At 38.2% G+C, this 20,529-nt stretch overlaps 2 protein-coding genes across 8 annotated transcripts in view; both read right to left on the bottom strand.

Annotated features, from left to right (window-relative positions):
- Nucleotides 1-20,529, bottom strand: part of atg3 (autophagy related 3) — a gene marked incomplete in the record, with an annotated part of 729,311 nt that overhangs the window by 219,251 nt on the left and 489,531 nt on the right.
- Nucleotides 1-20,529, bottom strand: part of chd6 (chromodomain helicase DNA binding protein 6) — a 116,642-nt gene that overhangs the window by 19,161 nt on the left and 76,952 nt on the right. For 6 of the 7 annotated variants that reach the window (XM_053684457.1, XM_053684458.1, XM_053684462.1 and 3 more), the window contains exons 20-30: nucleotides 19,963-20,165; nucleotides 14,468-14,667; nucleotides 13,967-14,126; nucleotides 12,091-12,180; nucleotides 11,791-11,894; nucleotides 11,568-11,697; nucleotides 11,307-11,382; nucleotides 11,158-11,209; nucleotides 9,925-10,171; nucleotides 6,434-6,642; nucleotides 4,462-6,342 (exon numbers count right to left, since the gene is read on the bottom strand). In XM_053684457.1, the coding sequence (XP_053540432.1) occupies nucleotides 4,462-6,342; nucleotides 6,434-6,642; nucleotides 9,925-10,171; nucleotides 11,158-11,209; nucleotides 11,307-11,382; nucleotides 11,568-11,697; nucleotides 11,791-11,894; nucleotides 12,091-12,180; nucleotides 13,967-14,126; nucleotides 14,468-14,667; nucleotides 19,963-20,165 (3,352 nt within the window). The remainder of the gene's footprint in view (nucleotides 1-4,461; nucleotides 6,343-6,433; nucleotides 6,643-9,924; nucleotides 10,172-11,157; nucleotides 11,210-11,306; nucleotides 11,383-11,567; nucleotides 11,698-11,790; nucleotides 11,895-12,090; nucleotides 12,181-13,966; nucleotides 14,127-14,467; nucleotides 14,668-19,962; nucleotides 20,166-20,529) is intronic. The other variant, XM_053684461.1, reaches the window with a different exon arrangement.

Here is a 20,529-nt window from a genome sequence, read left to right as displayed (position 1 = left end):
CAAAGTGTGTGTGAAAGGCACCCAGCAAATGTCATCCCTTTGAGGCCACTTGAATGAAATTGAGGGGTCATGTGACGCATAGACGGATGTAAAGCTTGTTGATGCCTGCACCAGAGACATATCCTCAGTCTCAGAACTGGATTCCACAGGGTTATTAGCAGCCCTAGAGTGACATCTTGGATATAATTTCATTCCAGCTACATTTGTTATTTTATCAATTATTAATTATCAGCCAGGTCAAATGAAATAACACAGAGCCAGCTCTTACAACTTTTTTGTGTTTGTTGAAGGAATCAACATTTTCCCTGGCATTCTTCAATTCGGCCAAAATACCATTATATAATGAATGCAAATAAATCCTATATCTTCATATATTTTCAGTGCCAAGTTCACGTAAACCTATTCTTCTGATGAGCTTGACATTGTTTCCTATAAAGTTGAGTTTAGCTGTTTTAACCTTACAGGTATGACTTTGTGGCAGTCAGCTTCAGAATTTAAGAGTAACAAAGCAAGGCAATCTATTGATTGACAAGATGTTAACTTGAGACAATTGGGCCTGTGCTGTCTTTTATATAGTATTGTGGTGTCCACAATGGTGCCAGTGTCATCAGAACCAACTTCTGTAATAGTCCATCAAGTTTCAAGTCCCTGTCGACAACATTATAAGCATCTGAAAAGTGCAAATATTGCATTTTTTGACCATTTTGAAGGACACATCCTTTTAAAAAGTCAGATACAGCCTCACTATGAGCTGGTCTACCTGAGAAGTACACTAACTCTGGCCAGAAATATTTACAATTGCACAGCTTTGTAATATTTAAAATAAAATTAAAAAGAAAATTTGTTAAAGAAAATAGTTAACAATTATTTTCTATGCATTGTATTTTAAAAAACAATGGTCAGATCAATGTAATATTTTAGATTTGTCAGTCCTTTGTACCAAATTTATGTAATACAAGCTCTAGCAAATTCTGAGATCATGGCGGAACCACATCTGCTTGAGTTAATATGGAATGGCCCTACCATCAAAGGTGCTGTGACTCAGTTAATAGTGGAGATGGATGAGGATATTCCAACATGGAAACCACTGTTATTTTTTGTCATTCTAAAATCAGATTGGCTGAACCAAATTATTGTGAAAATCGCAATATATGCACATCTGTGACCAGATAACAACAAATCTCTATTAAATGATTTATAATTTATCTTTTCCATGTGAAGGTGAATTAATATTTATCTAGCCCTTTATCTGTGTTCAATTTCTGAACATTTTTATTTTTCCATTATTAATATATTAACATCTTTTTTTTTTTTTTTAACCTTATTTGATTATGTGTGTTGCTTCTGATAATAAAGGAACATCTGTGAAACCTATCATACTAAATGTTTTTGCATAAGCCCCCACATCCAAGGTATCAATGGTGGCATATTGCAATAATATTAGCTAGTTAAATAGGGAATATATCAGGATGGGGCATGCTGTTATAGGAAAATAATAAACTGGGTGGTGTGATGCCACTGCCACCCCAAAATTTATTACGCTCCTGTAACAGCTTGCCCTGAAGTGTTTCAGGTCTATTATACCACACCTTTTTGCCAAAAATTAGTTATTTATTAATGAAACTTTATTCTTTTCAACCATACTTTTTAAACATTCATAGTTACATTTCATGTTATGGGATGTTTGTGTTGTTATCACTTATATTAGAGCAGCTACAGTGGATATAAAAAGTTTACACACTCCAATTAAAATGACAGGTTTTTGTGATGTAAAATAATTAAACGTAGATAAATCATGTAAAAACTTTTTGCACCCTCAATGTGAAATTACAGCGTATTAAAAGTAAAAAAAACAATCAGAAACATTTTACAGAACATAGGAAAAATAAAAAAACAATAACCTGGTTGCAGAAGTGTGCACAACCTTTTATAATTGGGGATGTGGCTGTGTTCAGAATGAACCAAGCACATTCAATCTCATGTTCAAAAGTAATTATCATACAGCTGTCATCAGTTAAATTATTCTGATTAACCCCAAATAAAGTCAGCAGTTTTTGTAGGATTTTCTTCACATATTATTGGTTTCATCTGACTGCTGAAGCCATGATCCACAAAGAGCTTACAAACCATGTATGGTATCTCATTTGTTGAAAGATATTAATCAGGAGAGGGGTATAAAAGAATTTCCAAAACATCAGATGTACAATGGATGGGTCCAGACTCTTCTCCATCAAAAATCTTTTAAAAATATAATTCTAAATAGACCATTTGCATGCATTTTTTTTCTTGCAGGCGAGGGCTAATTGCTTAAAAAATATAAAAATCTGACAAAAAATTGGATTTGTCATAAAACTTATCTTGTGTGTTATCACTGTTTGCAGGACTACCAGACTGATAAAATGTAAAACGTTTTAGCTACAGTATCTAACATGAGTCTAGGCTAGTTTGGTGTGACTAGCCAATGGGACGCACAAGTAAGCCATCACTGTATGGGTTTAGCTGCTACAGTGCCATGCAAAGTATGTTATCTGCTCATATCATATTCACGTAACTTATACATATAGACACTTAATCACCTTGTTTTCCTGCTTAGCATGAGAGGATGAGAGGATGTTAGTGTTTCAGTTTCAACCCATTTACTGGTAAAAATTTTTTTTTTTAAATCAGCATATATCCACTTTTCCCAACACTAACTAACTGACTGTGTGAGCTAGCGTTCGGCAGAATTGAGAACTGTCAGCAAATAAGACATGAGTATTTCCACATATTTTCCTGTAAACACGGTCTTATTGGTCTCGCCTCTGTTCACTGAAGATACAAAATTACAGGCTGTCTTCTTTTACTGACTTTTAGTTATGTCACAGTGAGGGATGAAAAATTTTTGACATGATTTATCCTAGTTAAATTTTTTTTTACATCACAAACACCTGTCATTTTAAGGGAGTGTGTAGACTTTTTATATCCACTGTATAACAGTTGTTCCCTCATCAGCCTAATTTTTCTCTCCCTTGAAGTTAATAAGACAAGTAAAGAAACCGGAAAACTCCTCTGTACTGAAGACTCTCCTATGTGCAATATTTTTCTAAAAAAGTATACTTTAACTCGTCTTTAACTTTAACTACTTTTACAGCCAATATACACCCTATGCAGAGCCTATACAACCTATATAGAACGATCTAATCAGAGTTTGTCTATGTTGCATTAAAAGAAAGTAGTCCAATCAGATACTAGTTGGCAGGAAAAACATAGCATAAATATTACAGCATGTGAATACTAAATAAATACAGCATTTGAAAACATTCAGAGCTATTAACTGTTTAAACAATCAATCTATCAGGGCACGCCTGGGCAACAAGAAACACCTGCCAGTCACATGCATTAATATTTTTGATCACTTGAAAAATGGGTGGGTTTAATCAAAAGGTGCCATGTTTTAAGTTGTTTAGCAAATCTAATGTAAACATCAGGAAATTAAAGATGAAATTCTGATCCATCATCTCATATTCATATTTTAATCTCAAACCCAGTGTATACCAAAAACAAAGAATTGGCCCTGCCATTCCAATACTTTTCCAGGGTACTGTATATGTTCATGTGTGTACTTTTTATATACACTCACCAGTCACTTTACCAAAAACCTGTACACCTGCTCATTTATGCAGTTATCCGATCTGAGATGATCATGGGCACCGACTCACCAAAACTGGACAGTTGAAGACTAGAAAAAGATCAGGTGATTAGGTTTGGGTCAAGATTGGGTACAGTATGGGTGAGCCTGTGCCCATGATAGCCACAGATTCCTGATCTTGGTTGACAGGAGAGAAACCCAATGGGGTCTTCTGTTGTAGTCCATCCACCTTAAGGTTAGCTGTTTTGTGCATGGTGAGATGCTTTTCTGCTCACCACAGTGGTAAAGTGTGATTATTTAATTTACAAACCAAACTGGCCATTTTCATCTGACCTCTCTTATCAAAGGGACTTTCCACCAACAGAACTGTTGCTCACCTAATGTTTTTTTCCCCCCGCATTATTCTGTGTATATTCTAGTGTGTGAAAATCCCAGGAGATCAGCAGTTTCTGAAATACTTAAACCAGCTCATCTAATACCAACATCCATGTCATGGTTAGAATCACAGAGATCACACTTTTTCTTCATTTTGATGTGTCTAATAAAGTGGACAGTGAGTACATATGGAGGTATATTATAATCAAACTGCATGCATGTGAATTTCCCATCATCACCCCCACATCTATCTTGCTATGTATATTTTTTCTGCATTTTTGATGAACTACCAAGAAAGAATAGTCCTCTTAAATCTGTAAAAAATAATTATAGCAATATACCTAGCCAAATAATAGATTAACACGATATATTGATACAATGATACTGGGTAACGGGTTGGGCTCTACATCCAAGATAAAGACTAGAACTGAATATAGGAATTGGTAAATGTACTGTACCTGTTGTCTTTGTTTCCCCTTCCTTCATCTCAACCTTCACTTCCATATCAGCAGCCTGTTCCAGGTGTGGGGTCAGTGTGGTGCTGTCGGGTTTGGGTTTGACCTCTGACTCTATTGAACCCAAGAGTAACTCCTGTTTTATGTCATGGTCAGCCTCAGGGTCTGGGAACACACAGTGGTCTGGTGCTGGGGTGGGAAAGGTGGTAAACAAAGGAAATGAAGAAGGCAAAGTGTGGGAGGAGATTGTGGTGTTGGCAGGACTATTCTCTACTAGTTCTAAAGAATTTTCAAGGGGTTTTCCAGAAGCTTCTTTTACCAACAATTTTTCACTTGGATCATGGGAGGATCCTTCAAGTAGTTCCTCCAGGGTTGCTTTGCATGGTATATCAAAAGGTTCTGTTAAGGGCACTTTATCTGGCTCCATTAGGAGTTTTTCACAAGATTCTTCCAAGTACACTTGACAATGATCCTTCAGGTGATCCTCACTTGGCATGTCACACTCTACCTTCAGGGGCTCCAAGTGATTTTCCATCAAAGTTTCTAAAGAGGGCACACTATTTGCTTTGTTTTCAATTTCCTTTAGCTTCTGATCAGTTTCCAAATTACTATGGCCACCTTCGGAAGTTTCCTCTTTCTTAAACTGATATTCCACATGTTCTGCTCGATCTTCTGAACTAGGGTTACAATGTATGATGTCAGAATCACACAGCTTTGTTTCTAGCTCTTCACCAATGGACCCTGCTTGGTCAATACCTACATCTGAAAGTGCAAGAGGTTGTGGAGCAACATATTCAGGTGGACTGGCAGATAAATCTGGCTGTTCCATGGAAGTCTCTCCAGTATTTAGATCCTTGAACAACATGAAGCTTGGTGCTAGTGGTTCTACATGGTCACTCTGTGAGTCAGAACTGGGAATGCTTAAACAGCCTGTAAGTGGATCCTCCCGTTCCTGTCCATCTTCAGACTGAGCATGATCCAGGAATTCTGTTTCCAGTGAAGGTTCCCCCAAAATAGGATCACCTTCATTGAAAATATCAGTTGTTTCAGCATGATCTGAGCTTCCCCAAGGGGTCTGAAGTTCATTTAGTTCCACTGAAGGGGCCATTAACCCAGTCTCCTCTGAAGACCCCTGTTCTCCCACAAGAACGTCATTTCGAAGTTTCCCATCTATAGAGTCAGTCATGTCTCCTTGTGTCCCTTGTACATCATATGAATTTAACATACTCTGACCAGCTGAGGTGGAATTAAAGGGAAATCCATTGAAGGGCTCTTTGCTAGTTTTGCTATGAAGGGAGCCAGAGGCCAAGCCTTCATGCTGTAAAGACCCAAGATCCAAAGAGTCATTAATTGTGGGGCAATCCAAGAAGCTTTCCCTGGAGTTTGCAGGCATAGTTAAAGTGCTTTCTGATTCCGATGCTGCTGCTACTTCTGAGGCTTGGTGGTGTCCATGTGCATGCATGTGCTGGTGTATTTGTGTGGAGTGAAAGAGGGTATGATGATACTCTGTGGGTTGAGGAGAATGGCAGTGACCCAGATAGCAGTGTTGAGGGGGCAAGCTTGACACTGGGTTGCCATGGTTTTCTTTCTGGACGTAGTTACGGTAGGTCTCCAAGAAAGACAAATGTGAATCATTCAATATGTAGAAGTCAGTGCGGCTAAGGCCATGCTTGGCTACACCGTTGAGAAGATCACGGTCATGTTTGCCACATTCCCACCAAACAGGCAAGTAAAGACTAGGACGACACAGCTTCAGCCGCTCCTCTAGGAGTGGGTGATTCAACACCTGCTCACGAACCTTTCGCATGAGCTCAATGCGGTACAATGTACGAGCAGCTCGTTCTTCAGTAATGGGTTCTATACATAGAGTGGGGTCAACCAGACCTACAGTGGAAAACATATATAGTCAGAAATATAGTTTAAGTAACAAAACTAACCCATTCAACATGTCACTCTTTCATCCATCCATCTTTACCTTCATCTTTCCTTGGGGGCAGCCTGCAGGCAGTACGACACATAGACACAAAGCTCCAAAAATATCTCTCCAAACTTTCATCTGTTTTTCTCTCTAAACGAGCAAAGATACGGAACTGGCGCCAGTCAAAAACCTTCTTCTCTGGGTCATATACCACCCCGAATGAGGACACAGTACGGTAGAAATCAGCCTGTTCACGGCGTGTCCACCTGTAACATGAACACACCATGAAAGTGTGGGACAAATTAATTCAGTTTAAATCAGCTTTAAAAAACTTTTACTAACACTAACACTAATTTGAGTAATTACTAGTCTTATTTTCTTGGCTAATGTTATGGCTCCAAAAACACTGTAAGCAGAAAATGGTTTCTTTGTTTATAAATAATATAATGGATGCAAGTGCAGCACTTTCAAGTGTCCCTTTAAATAGCTGATTTGACTTGGTTATGGACAAAACCAGAAAAAGGACTTAATGACATGATTATGCAGGAATGACACAAAGACAATAAGAATAATGGATCTCTGGAATGCGAGGAGTAAGGAAGCACGTGTAGTGTAAGTAGCATGCAGTGGCTGTTTATTGAAAAGGTGTAATTTGGCCTGACGATTTCATTGTTGTTCTTCTCTTATGCCAAATCGTTGTTTGTTTTTAATTAGGACATTAGTACTTAGTAGATTACAAGGATTCTTGTTGAGATTTTTTCTTAGCAGTGAAAACAATATGAACAAATTTTTTATAATCAGCACCAAGTGATTTTTAAAAAAAAAATTTTTTTTACCATCACTGGAGGATGATACTATGGGAACTTGTTTAACCAAGTAAGCACAGACTTACTTAAATGTGTAAATGTTGTTCACATTTATATTTATGAACATGGAATTGCTCATTGGTCTAAATATTATATATATATATATATATATATATATATATATATATATATATATATATATATACATATACATATATATATATATATATATATATATATATATATATATATATATACATATACATATATATATATATATATATATATATACATATATATATATATATATATATATATATATATATATATATATATATATATATATATATATATACATATACATATATATATATATATATACATATACATATATATATATATATATATATATATATATATATATATATATATATATATATATATATATATACATATATATATATATATATATATATATATATATATATATATATACACACACACACAGTGAGGGGAAAAAAGTATTTGATCCCCTGCTGATTTTGTACGTTTGCCCACTGACAAAGAAATGATCAGTCTATAATTTTAATGGTAGTTGTATTTGAACAGTGAGAGACAGAATAACAACAAAAAAATCCAGAAAAACGCATGTCAAAAATTTTATAAATTAATTTGCATTTTAATGAGGGAAAAAAGTATTGCTGTACTGTTGTACTGCTGGAGGGTCCACCCACTCTTCTCCCGGTAAAGGGCTCCATTCATCATTCCTTCAATTATATGAAGTCTGCCAGTACCATGTAATGAAAAACAGCCCCCACACCATGATGCTTCACCTCCAAACTTCATTGGTAGCCCGTAGCATCACCTACCGCTATCCTTGTTTACATTTCACATTACTCACTTACCGCTGTTCTGTTTAAAAAAAAAACAAAAAACAAATATGTCTGCTGTCTCTCCGGTTTTGAGTGCAGATGAGGACTCGCTCGAGCTTCACATGGTGCGGCTGGAACTGGAGGATGTGGAGAAGCAGATCCGCAGCCTACTCGACAAGCAGGCCCAGCTGCTGGAGCAACAAACTGCGCTGGAAACATCTTGTGCCTCTGCCCACATATCCAAGGTAAGCACACAGCGTGGTATTTCCACTCCCAGCCCCTCTACGCCATGTGTTTCTCTGTGCAGGGACCGTGCACCTAGGACTTTCCCAGCTGTGGTCTCAGTCACGCCGGCGCCAACATACCTCGGGCCTTGGGTGAACCAGCGGCGAAAGGCGCGGGCTGGACCCTCTCCACCTCCGCTGTTCGAGATTCCAACCAGGAACCGCTTCGCCCCTCTCCGCCAGACCAGACCCAACGCTGTGATCGTTGGGGACTCCATTGTGCGGAACATCCGTGTAGCCTCATCTAAAGGTAAGGTGCGCACACACTGTTTTTCTGGTGCTTGTGTCCTTGATGTCACTGTGCAGGTATCCGGGATCCTGAAGAAGGACGAGCGCATTGGAGCGGTTGTGCTGCACGCGGGGACGAACGACACTAGGCTGCGGCAGACGGAGGTACTGAAGAGGGACTTCTCCAGCCTGATCGAGACGGTACGAGGCAGATCACCCACCGCGAAGATCATTGTCTCTGGACCTCTTCCCACATACAGACGTGGAGCAGAAAAGTTCAGTAGACTTCTAGCATTAAATGATTGATTAGTTTCTTGGTGTAATGAGCAGAATCTGGTGTTTGTCAATAACTGGAATCTGTTCTGGGAGCGTCCTAGGTTGTTTCGTCCTGATGGCCTGCACCCCAGCAGCCTTGGAGCGGAACTGCTTTCAGACAACATTTCCAAGGGGCTACACTCCAAGTGACTGCCTACTGTAAGTACATCTTCCAATAATGACAACATTCAGTATAATCAATGTTCAATTAAAAATCCGGCAAAGGTAATACATACTATAGAGACTGTGTCTGTTCCCCGAGCTATACAAATATATAGAAAATCTCGGAAAGTCTATCTTCGTAACCTAATTAACATAAAATTAAATCATATTGAATGCACAGCCAGCACTTTTGATCTGAGGCTTTTCCTTGCCACCGGCTTGCTCAATAGGGATAAATTCGCACATTTAAAATCTGTGTCTCAAAGCAGCTTTACAGAAACATATAACACGGTATACAGATTTTAAATGTGCGAATTTATCCCTATTGAGCGAGCTGGTGGCAAGGAAAAACTCCAAGATGTTAAGAGGAAGAAAACTTGAGAGGAACCAGACTCAGAAGGGAACCCGTCCTCATCTGTGTAACAATGGATTGCTTTGAGACAATGTCTATTGTAAAAAGCACTATACAATGAAATTTAATTGAAAGACATATACACATTTTATATATATATATATATATATATATATATATATATATATATATATATATATATATATATATATATATATATATATATATATATATATATATACACACATATATACACACACACACACACACACACACTCCCCCCCACACATTATGTAGATGGGCGTTTTAAGTAGCACCTTACAGAAAGAGACGTGGAAGTCCTGTGTACATGTACGTATGTATGTATGTATGTATGTATGTATGTATGTATGTATGTGTGCGCTCCACTGGGTGAAATAATACTAAACTGTACTGTAGATACAGTCTCTGAAATAAGAGGACATGTTGCTGTAACACCCCAAACTGTTAAATTAATATGTAACAACAAACAAATCCTGACATGGCTCACCTTCTTTGCCACTCAAGGAAAAGTGGATCAGAATTTGTCATACAGCGTCGTAGCTCCTCACCCAGTTGCCAGGCAACAGGACCAATGCCCTCTTGCCCAAGAATTTCATGACGAAATGGTTCACGGCGTGTGTAGCGCTGATAGGCAGTAATAAGTCGTCGTAATCTTGCTGTAAGAGCAGATGCTGTTGGCCATAGTGCCTGACCTTGCTCCACTACCTCCTCAGATAATCCGTCCGGACGAGTCACTACACCAAAAACACATTGCTTCTGTGACAATAGCACATACCTAAATATCAGTGATGCATAATAATGTCACACTAGGGGTTGCATGACTTAATTTGTACTAGTCGACCAGTAATTCAGAAAATACAAAATAAAATAAATAAATAAATAAATAAATAAATAAATAAATATTCAGGACATTGCTATTTTTAGGCTCTTTAATTAGTGTAGCAAAGAAGGCATCAAACCACACTTCAATCAAGAGTCACAGGCTACAAATTACCAGCTTCTTTGAGGCTACACTGTCAACAATAAAAGTTCATAAATCTGTGCAATAAATTGCAAACAAAAGAATAAGTAACTCAGTGGTCAGCCTTACTTGGATGGAGGATGCTATTTCTACAGCAGCATCTGTGAGGTTTTTCTGCCATGTTCAGATCCAGCCTTAGCAGTGAAAGTGAGTGTGAATCGGCCTCTGTGAGCTAGCTACAGCACCGCTCTAAACTAGCTGAGTGGGATTGGCTAGTGACATGCAACCCACTGCACTGAAAACACTCTTTGGCAGAGTGCACATTCACTCTGCCACAGTGCAAAGATTTTATTTAAATGTATTTAGATTTAAAGGACAACAAATCTAACAGTAGAGCAATTTCTTTCAGGGGCAGGTGGGTGCAGGATTAAAAACAGTCTTGCACACATCTCTATACTTCATGGAATTTAACATCAAAATGACAACTTTCCATTAAGGCAACAGTTCCGCACAATGTGAAATGTTTTTACACTAAAAAAAAAAGTACAGTTAACCTGTTTTTTTTTTTTTTTTTACTTTACTGTCTGTCTGCATTTCCTTACCATCTGCCTCGCTGTCCACAGTGCCCCACAGCAGCAATTAGTGAATGTATTAGTCGACTAGTCTATGCAACCCCTAAGACAAATTAGATATGTATTTATATTTAACATGTTAATATGCCCAGCAAAAATCTTTCATACAGTTCTCAAAAAAACCTACCTCCAAGAGAACTGTCATGTTTCTCTGTGTCCTCTGAGAAAGAGTTTGTCTGCTTTGAAGGAAGCATATTAGATGTTACAACATTAAAATTTATGCCATTTAACCTACAACTTTCCAAAAATATTGTTCACCTGACATTTATTCATCACCTTTTGCTTTTCTTTGTCTTCCATTCCCTCTGGCTTACCATCTACTTCTTCTTTTATATCATCGCTCTTACTTACACTGTAAAACAATGAATCAAATGAAGCATATTCTGGCAGCTACTACAAATTACAAAGTATGAAGTCAATGTAATTCAACCAAAATAAAATGTTCATATGAATTAATTTGTTATTTGAATGAATTGTTCCAAAAGCAACTGGCCACCTAAAATACAACACCTACTATTGTTGTCAAGCATAATTTACCTGTCATGTACATCGGGGGCAACCTCAGCACCACTCTGCTCTGCTGTAAGTGCGATGACATCTGGCATTCCCACCCGCTCTAAGAAACAGAGCTGAGGATCTGCACGCATGGCATTGTACCTCTCATACCCTAAAAGAGGACATACACCAGTTAAAGACAACATAAAAATGATTAATGTAAAAAAATGTTACTAGTTATTCATTATAATTCAGTAGTACCTACCATGTTTGTGTACTCCAATAAGCAGAGACTTATCTGCCTCTGCATCCCACCAACCAGTAGGGATTTCCATGTAGTCAACTTCTGGCAGGGCCACCTCTAATTTACTACACAAAATGTAAGATTTAAGTAATAAAAAAAAATAAGAAAAAGCGAACAGTGAATCACAACCAGTTAGTAAAAGCATAGCTAAGCTACTGATTAGACAAACTTTTTTGGTGAACCACTGACAGTTTACATAGTTGCTTGACAATTTTTATTATTTTTTTTAATGTGGAAAACATAGGCTGGCAAACACGGTACCTGGATGAGACTCCTTCTAGAGCCTGATTGGCAGCCTCCCCGAGTACCTCTGCTTTAAGGTAATACAGCATCCGCACCCTCAGCAGTACCCTATAGACAGACATAGTTTTGGTTTGAATTTTACCATCTGTGGTCATGCTGGGGTTTTATCATATATATCTACACTTACACTGTGGATTCTGTTTTTCAGTCTTCATGACTGAAAATATTCTTCAGACATCCACCAATGAAGATTGTTCATGGATTGCAAGTTGTTTGCTATTGCTAAGCTTAATAATAATAGTAATAGTAATAGTAATAATAATAATTTTCTTTGCTATGTCTCTGTTTACGTCTCTGTCTATCCTATCCAGGGTGGGTTGCTACCTAAATAAAATGGAATTGAATAAATTTATTCCAAGAAAACCTTTTAAACTTTTTACTGTTAGATTTACTTTTCATTTTACTTGACTTTTTTTTTTTTTTTTTTTTAAGTTTCAAAGTTCATGAGTCATCTATGAGTTCCTGTTTAGCTGGGTTATAAATAGTAATTTGGCACAGAGGCCATACAGTATTCCCTTAGTCATTCAACAACACAGGGAAGAGTTGAGAATACACAAATGAAAAAAGACAAAAGTTTTTAAAACAACTGAAGCTGTTACAATCCTGCATGAAAAAGGATACAAAGGAGAAGCAAAAAATAAATAAATATCTGCATAGCCAAGGTTGCAGAATTGCAGATGGTGGTAACAACTTGGGGTGACCAGTCTCCAAATCACATGTCGGTAAACTATTTTGATAGCATGCCATAAGAAAGCCCTTTCCCTTTAATATCTAGCTAGTCACATTTTCTTGCCTATGTCCAAAACTTTTTTGCTTTTAATCTATGCATTCATTTCAAATATAACATGTTTTCTCCAGTTAGTCCAGAATGCAGCTCCAAGAATCCTTACCAGATAGAACCAGAAGATATGACCATAAAACCCCTATTTATTCACACTGCTTTGGCTCTCAGTAAGATTTTGCATTGATTATAAAATTCTACTATTGACCTACAAAGCACTAAATCGTGGAACTGCTGGATGCCTTATGTCCCAGGGGCACCCTCATGTCTGTGTTACCTTCTGGCTCTCCATTTTAGTTATGCTGTCATAGCTAGTCTTGCTGGAGTCCCTGCTTGGACAGTACATGGTCCTTAACCATTACAGGACAATAAGCGTACTTAATAATCTCTCCCTCTCTCTCTCGCTACACATTACTCTGAGATACCAATGATCCTGGCCCCTTCTGTTTCCAGACCTGCCAGATCCATCCTGATGCCCTATTTCTGGTTGGAGTTCTCATTTACTGGAAGTCATATGCTGCTGCTAAGGATGGCCCCACATGGTGCATATCACTGAGATTTCTGAGGATGATACCACTTAAAAACCATAATGATGGCTTTGGACCTCAATTCATATGAACAGTTATGCTATGATGGTTTTAGGACTGCAACTGCCACAAATAGTTTTGCACTCAAATCTCCATCAGTGAACAGTGGATAAGATCAACAAAACAGACTTTGTTTAAAAACTGTAATGAATTTCCTGGTTACAGAATTTCACGATTTGACCATGTAGTGCACGGTTACAGAAGAAATTTATTTATAATTGCACTATCCGGTGTCACCCAGAAGAGGATGGGTTCCCTTTTGAGTCTTGCTCCTCTCATATTTTCTTCCTCATTTCATGGGAGTTTTTCCCTGCCACCATCACCTCTGGCTTGCTCATTAGGGATAAATTCATACATTTAAAATCTATATCTATGTATGTCTGCAAAGCTGCTTTGGGCCAATGTCCATTGTTAAAAGCTATACAAATAAAACTGATCTGAATTGAATTGTTTTGAGGGGTCTCACTTGTTACAGTGCTGTTTGAGGTGTTTCTTGTAGCTGTCATCCTGGAGTACTACTTCGGGGTTACAGTGGACTAGCCAGTCAGCATTCTTTAGCTCAGGAGGACTTAACTGGTTCTTTAGTTTCTTACCCTTGCGTCCCCGGGGTACAGGAACAGACAGTCCTGCACATAAACAAAGTCTCAATTCAGTGACAACATATTTGAATTATTTTTCTATTTTTGCAAAACATACAAAAACATTAAGTACTGCATTTTCATTTGGTCCACACATCCATGCAGAACATTTTAAATCACTGTTATATTCTTTGGTTTGTGCATATGGTTTGTCCCTTCTTCTATTCAAACCACCAGGTTTTTAAATCAGGTTTTTACAGAAACTGATATGGTCATTGCAAACATTTATATTTTAGGACATAAAGATAAAGCATATTGTATCATATTGTTCCATACAAGGCTCTACATTCAATACATTCAACAAACTGGATAAAAAAGTTGGTTATTACCTGAGTGGTTATGGAGTGCTTGATTGTGCCCATCCTTGGTGGGTGTGATTAAGTCCCAGATGAAGCTTTTGATCTTGTCGTCACCTCTGTAGTGACGTACACAGTAGGCAAGCAGTGCTCTGCACAGGACTTCCACATCTCTTTCTGTAAGGTGCCACTTAAAACGTCCATGATTCAGTATGTCCTTCCACCGCCCCCACCTATACATACAGTTTGAATATTAAAAATGTTTAAAACAGGAATACCAAATTCAGAGGCTTTGTTAACAAAGAAAATAAAAACTTAAAACACATGCATACTGTTTAAAAATCACTATGTTTGTTGACTATTATTGCAAACAGAAAAAGTGTAACTGTGATTCTATCAGCCCTGTCAGGATCAGTGAGTATCACTTGAATATTTGTTTTTGAACACACACACACACACACACACACACACACACACACACACACACACACACACACACACACACACACACACACACACACCATTCCAACCAGTGATGCAGTAAAGTACAACACAGTATTTGCAATAAATACTGCTGTCATACAGACCTTTTCCCTGATACTTTCTTCTCAGTTGGCACTGGTTCAGAATGAGAGGAAAGCTTGGGAGTTATCAGGTAGGGGTTAGGTTATATGGTATGTTTTAAGGTAGAGGCTGGGCATCTAGCCTGACCTGCTCATAATCCTCCATGTTAGCCAGAACACATGCCATTGTTCAGCAATCAATGTGCCATGGTAAGTTCTGCTGCTACTAGTGTTGTACAAAAGAGGGTATTCTGTGCTGTGTAGCACCATCCTATCCTACTCGGACCACAATGTTTACAGCGGCTGCCATGATTAGTTCAGCGCCCGTCAGTGGCACCTGAAAGCTAGCAAGGGCCAACACAGACCCTTCTTCATACCGTTCTGAGGTCTGAGCTGACTTAATATGATAGATCAACTGCAAGGTTATTATCAGCCACGATGTGGCTGTAGACAACTTTGTGTTCCTCTGATCAGGAATGGGGAGGATGGCAGGTCCTTGGGCTCTGTTGAAGGGCATGAGTACAAGTTGTACAACCTCAGTTGCTGAATCACTGATTTTAGCAGAGCTGGAAGGCTGTTAGTTTACCTAGAAGTAACTACATTCTGGGCTACTTGTTATGCTCATCAGCCATGCCAAACTCACACGGAGAACATGCAAACTTCGCACATACATAGGGCCAAATCGAACCCTCAAATCAGGAGGTGTGAGGTGAATGTGTTAACCACTAAGCACCTGTGCAGCCTATATCAAAGTTGAACAGTAAAATTCATGTCTGAAAGCGGCACTCAAAAATACCTATCAAAATGGTTGAAAACGAGGGTTTTAAGTGAATTCTAAAAATAGCTGATCCAGTGTGACTTACTGAGTTACAAATATTTTTCTAGCACCACCATTTCTAAGCTGAACACAGAAAGCCAAGAGAAGTGCAATAAAAACAAAAGAAACACAAATAGCTTATTTAAAATTGCCAAATAGAAATGTAAAACAAACTGTGCTAATACATTCAGTATTTAAATATATTTTAATGCTTACTCCCCTATCAATCCTCTTTCCATACCTGAAAACAACTGTGAGATAGAAAATGCAGACTAAAGAAGCACAGTGGTCTTTTGCTAGTGTCGAATGTAATACAACTTAAAATATAATCATGTTAAAAAATAAGTACACCCCATGGAAATTGTTGGCTTTTTTGACATATTTGGACAAACATACATTTGATCCTCTTTGAAACAGTGCCTAGTAATAAAGTTGATACACTATCAAATGACATAAAATTGACATTTTGTAGTAATTTTTGCAATTTAAATGAACAAAAAACACATCAGACACATGGAAAAAGTAAGTACACCCATTCATTTATGACACCTTCAAATCCATAAAATTAGAAAATGTCCAAATTGGGTGCCAGTGATGAGAATCTGCTTAGGGAGTGTAGGTGGAACCTGTCATTTATATCCCTCTCATATCTAGTGTCTGGTGTTCCCTTTGCTAATGAGGTGTGTAGCATTTCCAAATTGTTCACAGTGTGTGTGTGTGTGTGTGATTGTGCCCTAGAATGGGTTGGCACCCCGTCCAGTGTGTCTCCCAAGCTGTGCCCGGAGTTCCCAGCGATTGGCTCCAGGCTCCCCATGACCCGGTGTAGAATAAGCAGCAGGAAAATGGATGGATGGACTCCTAACCTCAGCATTATTTGAGAGTTTACATACAGTCCCCTCTGAAAGTACTGGAACAGCAAGGCCAATTCAGTTGTTTTCGCTATACACTGAAGACATTTGGCTTTGAGATACAAAGCTTAAAAGGTAAATATGAGACAACAGATCAGAATTTCAGCATTTATTTCCTGATATTTAAATCTAGATGTGTTAAAGCATCATGAAACACTAAACTACATTTTCGGAGATTTTAACAGAGGTGTTCTTATCGGACATCATAAAAGACAATCTTAGCACCTGTTCATTTTAATTGTAGGAGAAAGCTGGTAATTTTCAGCTTTTTTCGACTATTTTTGTTTTTCCTGGTTTAAAATCTCGGTCACAGGCGGTGAGGTGACAATGTACTATAGTACTTCGATGACTTATCAGGGTCTCAAAATTATTCATGAGCCTGCGTGTTCTTATCCTATGAGAAGATGCTGTCTCTTAATTATTCATGACAGCACATGGTGCTTTCCTGCAGATGTAGTAGATGAGAGAAGCGTTCAAATTTGTTGCAGGTGTTTGTTTCAGTGGTGTGAGTTCGAGTGTGTTTTCTCGGGAGAGCTATGAGAATTGGAGAAAGGTTGACTTCGGACTTGCTCATGAAAGCAGTTTGCGTCTACACAATGATGCGGTACTCAGTCCCGAGGACTTTACTATCCCTACAAATGAGGCATGTGTCTAATTTTAACCATGAAGGACCTGCTACATTAGGTTCATTTTTGCACGGGCTCAATTTGCTCTCTCTTCTGAGGTGAAGAGAGAGCTTGCTGAATTCGGTGAGTGTTTCAATGTGGAAATTAAAAAGCAACTGGATGACCTGGCATCCAAAATTCTTCAGAGGATTCAGGACACTACCAAACAAATTGACAATGCTGTGAAGTGCTTAGGTGAGATGGAAGAAAGAATGGCGGAGATGGAAGCATGGGACATAAGAATTAAATACACTCTCTCAGTTGCTTTGTAATCAGCGTACATGTTCAATTGGGGTTCGGTTTCTCCAGGTTTCAGTCAAAGAGAAAATCCTACAGGTTTCTTGAAAAAAGGTGATCAATGTGGAAAGTAAATGAGTGTATTCTGACCATGACTATGTTGAGGATGTGCAGAAAAAGAGAAAGGAATATGCCTCTATCAACAGTACTAAAAGACAAAGGTATATGCTTCCAAACTTCCAGTATCTAAGATGCATGTCCATCTCAACACAGGCACGGTCACCTTTCACAATGCTTCACAAACTATTGAAGATTTGAGAAAGTGCATGTTCCCTTTGGAACCCTCTGCTTTTACCAAAAGCAAATCCAAAGGCATCACCAAATCCAAAGGAAATGTTTAAAAAACCATCAAGCTTCTTCCCTGGAAAACTATTGGAGGAATTTTCATGTGCTGAGCCGAGGGTAAGACTGACCCCCAGACAAATGCATGAAAGAAGCTGTGTGGATTTCATTCAGTGAGAATGAAAGGTAAATTCCAAGTCTGATCTATCTAAGTCCTGCCATGTATCTATCAATCTATTCACTTTTTTTTTTCTACAGGACTATTTCTCCTTGTCTGGGTTGTTGTATCTAACGAAGTATCATAAACAATATGTTTATAAACATAAACAAGTATCCTGCACAAATAAGGGTACCATACGTTTCTTTTGATATTAAGTTAAATGTCTTCCTTAAAAAAAGTCACTCCCGGCGGGGGGGGGGTGTGTCTGCTTTCCTTAACCCTTATCTCTGATACAGATGGAGTTTGGAATCAATATTACAAAACTCCTTTTGGTACTCTTTCAAAATCTGAGCATTGGGGGGTCGTCCATCTCAGTGTCAGCTGTGTGGATTCTGGGGTGTCAACCCATCACGGGTTAGAATTGCACACCCATTCACACACTACGGACAATTTGGAAGTGCCAATCAGCCTACAGCGCATGTGTTTGGACTGGAGGAGGAAATCAGAGTACCTGGAGAAAACCCCCGATGCACAGGGAAAAGATGCAGGCTCCACGCATGCAGGGCGAAAGCGAGATTCGAGTCAACCCAACCTCAGAGGTGCGAGGCAAACGTGCTAACCACTAAGCCACGTGCCCCCAACCAGCCCCCCAAAGACCCCAAATTAGGTTTATTTACAATTCTAGTTTCAGTTACGCAAAGATTACTGACCTTGTTAACTATTATTTAAATCAGAAAAAAAACTGACTAAATATTAATACTAGCAACTACAGCTACAGTTGACTTGTAACCAACTTCCTGTAAAATGTAACGTACACATTATGTATTTCTGGCCACGACACCTTCTCCAAAGCCATGAGCAATACAATTAGCAATAGTTAGAGGACACGACAGGATGACAGTGTATTGCACACAATCTCGCTAGCCTAATTGGAAGCCTTTTTCAGCTACATCCATCTCTACAATTCTCCTTTGAAATCTGATCAGGATATATAGTTTATAGATCTTTCTTTAGAACGCACAGACCGTCAGTAACCACACTACACTATGCATATTTTATAGGACACCACTTCAACACACACTCAATATCTTATCATTAACTGAAACAATGACTCCAGGTGAATGAATGAATGCAAAACTTAAAATTGGAAGCTTAATGTTTTGGATTTTTAAAATGAATTTACCTTTTTTCAGTATGTAAACAGAATTCCAAAATGCCACAACATAGAGTAAACAGAGATCTTTAATCAGATATTCTATAATAACTTTTAAAATATCATGTGGGATTTTCAATAATCTAAAAAAAATCTTCAAATGCATTTTTGTGATATTCTCTAAAAAATGTTTTATTTTTTTTTAGCCTGGTAACACAAAAACTCTGCATACATCCATGTATGTTATAGTGTATCTGCAGATCTATGCAGTACATATTGTCTTACAAGTGAATATTAAGAAGGCTAATATGTCAAATGGTCTGCTAAACTTTTTTTGTAGAAAAAAGTGTTTTTACTGTAGAAAGATTATGTAAGTGATTTGGCAAAGACCCACCAATATTTTCATATTACTGTACTGGAATAACTGGCAAGTATGACACAGTATTCCTAAGTCAAAATATCTCCATAATTATTCGTGCTACTCAGAATGCTAGCGAACATGAAGACTTAAAATAACACTTAACGTTAATAAAGGGAAGCTATTCCTACTTGAAACTAGACAGCTATAAGTACACATGTTGAATAATTTCTATGTATTGGTGCTTGATATAGATGTGGAGATTTATTGACTTGAAGATGTGGATCCAAAGAGAAGGTAGTAAGCATGTGTGATAGAGACTGACCCGAATATAAGCAGGTTCTTCTCCACTCTGAAGCATTCTGCTCGAAGATATCGCTTGTTGCGCTCGCCAAGGCGTCGTGAACGACAAGGACGCTCCTCTGAGTCACTGTCTAGCTCTGAGAACTCCATCAGCTCATCATCCTCAAATGAGTTGTAGTGTCGTGTTTGTTTCCGCACACGAGGTGTATCAATCACAAGACTCTCCTACAGGATATGTCAAGAGAAGATGCATTATCTAAACACATGCATTCAGTTAATGAGACTGCTTCCACTTGCCAACAGTATGACAGCATTTCCCTAGAGCACACAAATGCACATCTTTTTTTCCCCCCTCATCTCTTATTTTGTCATTGTTTTGTCAATGTGGTATTGCAGATACAGACACATGGGCCTACAGATTTCACCACATTAGACTATGGGTTACATGGTGAGGGAACAAAACAAAACAAAAAAACAGCTTATACCATATTCGAAGACCTACCACTTTCACCCAAAGCACTTTGCTCATGTGATTTAACGCTAGAGCTGCAACAGCTAATCGATAAAATCGATAATAATCGATTATGAA

Source organism: Ictalurus punctatus, chromosome 12, assembly GCF_001660625.3.
Source record: "Ictalurus punctatus breed USDA103 chromosome 12, Coco_2.0, whole genome shotgun sequence".
Lineage (NCBI taxonomy): Eukaryota > Metazoa > Chordata > Actinopteri > Siluriformes > Ictaluridae > Ictalurus > Ictalurus punctatus.
The sequence above is the reverse complement of the archived record's forward strand: the minus strand, read 5'-3'. Positions and strand labels throughout refer to the sequence as shown.